Raw genomic sequence first — 8,184 nt, 5'->3', positions numbered from 1 at the left:
GTGCTCTTATTTCTACTCGTCGAGGATTGGATTCTTGTAGCCCTACATCATCTTTGATTCTTCTGGAATGGAGTAGTGTGTCTCAAATATTTATTTAATGTTATAAACAAATATTAGATAAAATCACAAGAAATATTGTATTCTGTTATGAATATTTGACTGTGTTAATATTTAATGGTTTGATTATGATAAAATATCAAATTTATTTTTTTATGGTTAACATTAAAATGTAGGATCATATTTTTTTTTTTATTAATTTGGGATAAATATAAGTAAGTATATGTTTTAATATAACTTTTAATCTCTTAACATTGAACGTTCACCTCTCTGATTTTCTCGATGCTCGAATTCGAATTTCAAAAAACGATAACCATTATTTTAACACGGAGACTACTCGGTTCGTACTAGGATAATATCTTTTAATCAGAAGAGAAGAAAAGAAACGCTACTCAAGTTTAAATGCGAAAGATTTGTTTCATCCAAAATGTCAAACCTTCCTCGATAAGGAAGTAGTTGGATTCCTACGTGGTTAATGCAGTTTTGAATAGTGAGTTGGATTCAGATTTTTTAGCTATTAAACAACTGTCAAGGGTTCCAACTGCACAATCAACTGTCCAAAAGATAATTACAGATTATTTTTATTTGTTGAAGGGGGGGGGGAACCCCAATTTGGAGAATCTTCCTGTTCAACGCATCAATTCCAGGCTGCGTTAGACACCGAAAATAATTGATAAAGCTCGCAGAAGTAAAATGCCGAAAGGAATTGTTCTCTGGGCTGATGATTGTGCCCTTAAATCCCTCCTCTCCTTTGTCTGTCATTCATTTGCTTACTTTATTTATGATAATATTATGATATTGTCAAACATACTTTGATATTTAGTGGAATTATAAATTAATTGATACGTTTTAATTAAGCCCATAGTATTTGTGTGATTGCACGGTGTGTGTTGCGGATGTGGTTACTATATCACAATTACATGGAAACTACAAACACAATGGTGATGGAGTCACTTGGAAACTGAAGTGCTAAAAACACAGTGCAACTTCTGGCCTTATATCCTTCAATTTATTACATGGAAACGGCTAATATAAACTGCAAACATTGGTGATTTGAGCTGTGGATGTGATGGCAGCAGCAAACAAGTCTGAGAGCCCATTAAACATGGTGGAGTTACATCCTAAATTGCAGCAGCAGTGGAGGACTGAATCCAAACTCCATGACCTTCTGACAAAGTATGGCACACAGGGCATTCCAGGTTTTGTCCCAAGCAAGCTAAACGCTGCATGTTTAGGGCTCCAAGTGGAAGTATCCAAATGGCAAACAATGAGAGTATCCACTTTGTCCCCATTTTCACCAACGAGTGCAACCTTGAAGATCTTGGTCTCAAAGGCATCGTAATGGCACATGTAGACCGCGTAAAGGTAAGGGAGGGGATGACATGCAACTTTCTCTGGAGATTCGATCTCTCGAGGAGGTTCCATGATTGTGTAACTCTGTAGTGTTTGGGTAGTCATCGTGGGGTGGCTTGTGCTTACTAGCTCGAAATCGACATCTGCCCCGAAAGCATTTCTCACAAATTCAAGCATGGATTCTGAAGATGTAGCGCAGATTTTGGTCTCCCCTATGGCAGGTTCGATTTCACATGTCCTGACTGTGTCTTTAACAGCTTTGGCTTTGGGTGAGAGTGATGAAATTGAAAAGAATTGGAGAATTTTGGGAACTTCTGATGACGAAAATGGGAAGGAATCGGCTATAGGTAAAAAACCAATTTACTCCATTTATCACATCATCAACCACATCATTAGTCACCATAGACCGCCACGTTAACATTAGTAGACCACCATGTCAATACCGTGAAGTATCACATCAGCATCGTAATGGTCAACAAACAAAAACTGTTGGTTAAATAACCGCATTGGATTATTTTTCTATGTTTGATGGTCACATTGAGTGCAAAATTAATCGGAGTTTTTTTAAAAAAAAAAAATATGTAAGAGCTTTAGGTACTTTTTGCCTAAGATTTATTATTGATAAAAAATTTTAAAAATATTTTTAAAACTTCAACTCAATAGTTTTGATTATCTAAAAAAAGTGTACGTTTGACTTAAAAAGAAATAATATTTTCTTTTAGTGATATGTTTTGTATATTTATTATTCTTACGCATATCAAAAATTCAAAACCCGATCTTATTATTTTTCCCTACCAAAGACTCAAATTGATATTTTTAAATTAGTAAAACAAAACAACATAAGAGTAACTTTGTCAAATTATCAATATTATTGTTGTTGTTATAACAAGAACAATGATTATTGTTAAACTATAACATTTTAATTTTCTAGCCCAATTCAAGTTTTGAACTTTTTTCATAAAAAAATATTTTAAAAAAAATCACCACGAGAAATTACTTGAAAATATAATCTATCATCTATTATTTTTGTTATAATAAAAACAATAATTATTACGATGATTAACCTGCAAAACAACAGGTGATATAATTTTTTAAAATATCTAAACAATTAATTTAGCTAATCCGTCACCACAGCCCATTACAACCGATCTGAATACCTAAATAAATATGACCCAACATCCTAAACGATCTTTACGTTCGAGGCCAATTACCCAAGTCGACAAAACTATCTAAATCGGCCCAAAAAAAAGGGCTATAGTGCCTATTGAAGGGGGCATGCGAGCGGACATATTTATTTAGGTGACTGAGGGCCTAGGGTTCTAGACGTGAGCACGGTGACTCGTGACTGATGTTAGATGGAGTTTTAGTCTTCGAACTAACGGGAGTTAAAGATCCGATGACCAAAATGTAAGCGACGAAAATGTGATTTTTTAAAAACTGGTGATCAAAATAAGACAGAGCAAAAACAAAATGGATCGTTAGTGTAGTTTATCAAAATAATACTGCACTGTCGTTCTTTCAAGTTGGTGAGCGCCCTTATCCTTCGTAGGTATATTGTTAGAGTTACTTAAGCGCGTGTTCTTATTGCTTGAATTGTTTTGCGCGTGCTCTTATTTCTACTCGTCGAGGATTGGATTCTTGTAGCCCTCAATCATCTTTGATTCTTCTGGAATGGAATAGTGTGTCTCAAATATTTATTTAATGTTGTAAACAATATTAGATAAAATTACAAGAAATATTGTATTCTTTTATGAATATTTGACTGTGTTAATATTTAATGGTTTGATTATGATAAAATATCAAATTTATTTTTTTATGGTTAACATTAAAATGTAGGATCATACTTTTTTATGGATTAATTTGGGATAAGTATAAGTAAGTATATGTTTTAATATAACTTTTTTTTGCTCTTAATTTGGGATCATTCCATGTTGTTAATGCTCGAATGAACCTTTCAATTTTCTGCTCTCTTTTTCTTCCATTGCTATCGTATCCGATGTTTTAACTATGAATCCCGTGTGTGTGCGGGGAAAGTACAACGAAGATGATGCTTTCACCTTGTTTGGTAAGAGGATTGACAAGTACCCTAAGCCTTCCATCATGAAATTCAACAGATCATTAAGCGACATGGTTAGAATGAAACATTATGCCGATGATGTTTCTATGTGTAGCCAGATGGAATTCGTAGATGCTTATTCTCTCAACATCTTTATTCACTGCTTCTGTCAATTAAGCCAAACTGATTTTGTGTTTTCTGTTTTGGGGAAAATGCTCAAGTTAGGTGTTGAACCTGATGTTGTAACCTCATCCACTTTGATTAGTGGACTTTGTATGCACCTAATATTTTTCAAGCCGAGAGGTTGTTTCATGAAATGATTGAAGGAGGGGATCCACCTAGTTTAAATGTTATAGTTTTACTACTTTGCGGGTTGGGTAAGACCATAAAAGCCAAAAGAGCTGTTAGTTTTCTAAGGATGGTAAGAAACAGGCATTGAACATGATATTGCAGCATATACCTCTTTCATCGACTCTTATTGCAAGGTGGGGCTGTTACAGGAGGAGGTACGCCAGCTCGCGTCCCAAATAGGGGACAAGGGTACTAGGCCAATTGTCGATACTTACACATTCTTAATGCATGCGATGTATAAGTCGTCCCGGCCGGAGGGGGCGGCAACTAGGCTTTTGACTGACATGATGGATTACAATATTTCTCTAAACATCTCCCTCTTTAACATATTGATTCATGCACACTGCAAGGAGGGGATGATTTTCAAAGTTATGAATATCATTGACACAATGAGAAAGCAAGGGATTGAGCCTCACGTAGTCGCGTATAATATCCTGATTGCTTCACTTTGTGATAAGGGGATGGTTTCCGAAGCTGAAGGGATTGTTGACACGATGGAAAAGTGAGGCATTAAGCTTGGTTTCGACACGTATAGTATATTGGTGGGTGCACATTGTGAAGACGGGATGGTTCCCAAAGCCGATGGTATTGCTGTCACAATGAGAAAGCTAGGCATCGAGCCTGATATTGTCAAGTATAGCATATTCATCGATGCGCTTTGCAAGAAGGGGATTGTATCCATAGCTGAAGATACCGTTGCCACGATGGAATAGCAAGGCGTCGCGCCTGATCTTGTCACGTATCGTACATTGATCGGTGCACTTTGCAACAAGGGGATGGTTTCCGGAGCTGAATATATGCTTGACACAATGGAAAAGCAAGGCATTGGGCCTGATGGTGTCATGTATGATATGTTGATCCCCGCACTTTCCAAAGCTAAAGATATTGTTGACAAGATGAGAAAGAAAGGCATTGAGCCTTGTGATGGCACGTATAATACATTGGTGGATGCCTATTGGAAGGAGGGAATGCCAACCGGAGCTGTAGGTATCATTTCCACAATGAGAAAGCAAGGCATTGAGCCTGATCATGCAACCTGCAACGCTCTTATGGAAGTCATGAGGTGCCAATGAGGGAGAGTTTCTGCTGCATATGAATTTTGGAGAAAGATGCTTGCTAGTATCTAATTACAGGTATTCTTATTATATTGAGCACTACAAATATTGCTTGGAACGTATTTTTCAATTTTTTTGTTGAATGGCTTAGGAGGTTTATATATGCTTTTCGAAGTAATTTTGTATAAAATTCTTATCGAAAACTGCAGATACAATGTAATACCCAATATTGGGTTAGGACGGTCTGCCTCACATATCAAGTATTGTATTGATCATCGAAGTGATCTGAATCTGAACGAATTGAAATAATCCTACAATTTTATTATTTTTTAATCAACATTCTCATTCAGACAACGTAGGACGAATCCGTAAATTGTAAATCATTATTTCACCACCCCATGCTTCGCCCGAAATGGTTCTTTGTTTTTCATTCACCTCTGCCCAAGGCATCCATACGCTTACCATTAAGTTTTACCCGAAGTGGCTCGAATTTAGGATTGTTTTTGGACTATTAAAAGATATGGCTGAAGCTTATGGACCCAACTGGTATCTGTTTTTCATGTAACGGGTCTTTTCACAAATAAATAAATGTGTAGTGGGCTTTTGGGTTTCATAGGTTACAATTGTAATATGTTTTGGGTTAGAAAAGTATGAGAATTGCATGAATGAATTCAACTTTCCTTCAATATGCCTTCTCTTTTCTTCTTCTTTACTGTTTTTATTCTGTTTTCTTCTCTAAATCTGCAGTTCTTCCTACATCTTTTTTTTAGTCTCTTACATTTCTGCGTAACATAACAATGAGTAGTGTTGAGTAAATTTACTTCGATCTAATTTTTTTTAAAATTTAAAGTAATTTAAGTTGAATTGTTCAAATTGTTTGTGTTACTTAAGTCAACACAAATTTCTAATTTAAATTTTAAATTGAGTTTGAATTTTTAAAATTCTAATAACTAGAAAAAACAAAAATTAAAACAATATCGTCTTGGGTTTTAAGCTAAGTAATTTGATTATTTTATGATTTGGTCTCTATTTTTTTTATTTCCTCAATTCCATTTTTCTTTTTATGTTAATTTTGATCAAATTTGAGCCACATACTCCTCTAATGCTATATATAACTATACAACTTCAATTCTTATTGTTAATAATATATTTATTTGTTTTTAGTTTAATTCATTAATTTCATTTTATTAAATATGACCCTTTGACTACAATTTTTTTACAGATTTTTTCTATTAGTTTTTCTACTCCTTTATACTCTCTTCAAAACTTTATTTTCAAAAAATCATTTAAGAAATAACATTATAAATAATATCTTATATATCGAGAGAAATTCGTTTAAACTGAAACTAGATTATACTATGATAAAGGTTGAATGTATAATATTATAAATCATTAAATTTAATTTTGAATAGAAACACGAAAATTTTGACTCAAATTTTATAAATTTGACTTAATAAATTTAAAATAAAATCTAAATCATAAAATAAGACTCGTTAACTAGACTAACCCGAAAAATTTTAACTTAATTTGATTATACACGACCCAAACAATGAGTTGTGAACTAGTGGTTTCATTGACTATATGGAAATGGAATCAGTAGTCCTTCACCTTTAATCTAATTTATATATTTCATATTGATTAGATTGTTATTAATCTTTGTTTCTTTTAACTGGAAAAGAAGGATGAGGGTGGAAAGCAGGGAACCAATGGGATAAACACAAAGGATCATGACTTCTTGAGCTGGAAGGATGCCGGAAAGTTTAGAATAGCAGAGCACAGCACAGAGGGCAGTCAAACGAAAATTGAAGAAAACAAAACAAGCAGAGTGGTTTTTAATGTACTTACAACTTTCACTAATTACAATACTAATGCCCTGTATGTGAACCAGTTTAATTAAAAAGCTGCAGAGATTGTGACTTTAAAAAACAATTTCTTCGAACAATCATTTATTAATTAATTTCGTTTTATTTTATTATAAATATCTCCCGAACTTAAAAATATCTTTGAAAAGTAAAACTCTCTTTCATCACTAAATTGAAGAAAACAGAAACTTAATAAATTTCTTTTTGAAGTTTAAAACTTTGAACCTCCTTTTGAACTGCTCTCTCAAATGGCCTAGACCTTTGAAAGAGAAACAGAGGGGAATAGCACGTGACGGTGCATATGGAGAAGAGTGAAGATGTTAAGCCTAAGCCTAAGGCCACTGAAAAATGTGTCACTTTTAAATACCCATTTTTAAATTATGGAACTTTAAGCTCTTGATTGATTAATAGGTATTATTATACAAGTGCAGAGGTGGACAACCTGGGGTGGAAGATGCAGGATTTGACATTTACGTGTTGTTTCTTTATCTGACACAATTCTCAAGACTTGTGAAAGCGTTGAAATCTGGAGCCAGTCTCTCTCTCTCTCTCTCTCTCTCTAAATGCACAGTTTGAGAAAGAGCGGCAATGGTGGAGCCATTGCTGTGCAAGATTCACGGCATGCCACCATACCTTCCGGCCAACTCCTTTAGGCCTTTCAGTATATACAATTTACATACAATTTGTCTAAACTCACATAATCACATTAGATAGGTTATACCTCCTGAAGCGATTCTCAGCCTTTTAAAATTTATGTACAAGCATCTTCTTTTATCAAAATTTCTAATAATTTCACACTTTTCGAACGCAAACTCTATACACAATTTTTTATAGGTTAGGTTCATTTATTAAAGTGAAATAACTATCTTTCCAAAAGTCGTCAGGGATTTTTTATTCAAGTTAAAAACATATAAATCATTGACAATTAAATTTGTTCCCACTTAAACACATTTCTTATTGGTGTTGTTTTCTCTCCATAGATTTGTTGAATTTATAATAGTATCACTGAGTAGTGCATGGAGTTTGCAGTATATGTAATGACGATTAACTTTCTATGTTCACCACCACCGTAAGGCCCTGAACCGGGGCGGCAATGTTTCCCTCTCTGTCTCAGCTCTAACTTTTAAATTTTTATAAATTGGCTCGCCTGTGTGTGTGCAAAACAATGCCTGGAACGTCCCCATTAATATTTTTTTGGATGTGTCAGAGATTGTAATTTATTTATTTTGTTTACCGATTTATTTTATTTTACAATTTTATATGTAAAATATATAATATATGGTGACGTACCAGTGTTTATAGGAGGGATAGACGAAGAGATTGATGAAATGGGGTGGCATGGGAAAAGCAATGACAAAAAAAAGTTTGTTTTTTCTAGTCTCTTTCCTGACAGTCACACTTTAATGTACCCTTTCAAAGAATCCAAAGATATCATAATCCCATGAAAACT

General features: G+C 34.2%; 2 protein-coding genes across 2 annotated transcripts; both read left to right on the top strand.

The window, feature by feature from the left end:
* Nucleotides 1-1,585: 1,585 nt before the first annotated feature.
* Nucleotides 1,586-4,323, top strand: LOC120186321 (putative pentatricopeptide repeat-containing protein At1g09680). Its single transcript, XM_039190297.1, has 2 exons — nt 1,586-1,757; nt 3,899-4,323. Exons 1-2 carry the CDS (start codon nt 1,586-1,588, stop codon nt 4,321-4,323), a joined length of 597 nt encoding a protein of 198 aa, XP_039046228.1.
* Nucleotides 4,324-4,383: 60 nt separating this feature from the next.
* Nucleotides 4,384-4,890, top strand: LOC120186319 (protein Rf1, mitochondrial-like). The gene is made up of 2 exons (XM_039190296.1): nt 4,384-4,491; nt 4,591-4,890. Exons 1-2 carry the CDS (start codon nt 4,384-4,386, stop codon nt 4,888-4,890), a joined length of 408 nt encoding a protein of 135 aa, XP_039046227.1.
* Nucleotides 4,891-8,184: the final 3,294 nt, after the last annotated feature.

The sequence above is a fragment of the Hibiscus syriacus genome, unplaced genomic scaffold, assembly GCF_006381635.1.
Source record: "Hibiscus syriacus cultivar Baekdansim isolate YM2019G1 unplaced genomic scaffold, ASM638163v2 tig00113337_pilon, whole genome shotgun sequence".
Lineage (NCBI taxonomy): Eukaryota > Viridiplantae > Streptophyta > Magnoliopsida > Malvales > Malvaceae > Hibiscus > Hibiscus syriacus.
Note: the sequence above shows the minus strand (reverse complement) of the source record. Positions and strands in the feature narration are given on the sequence as shown.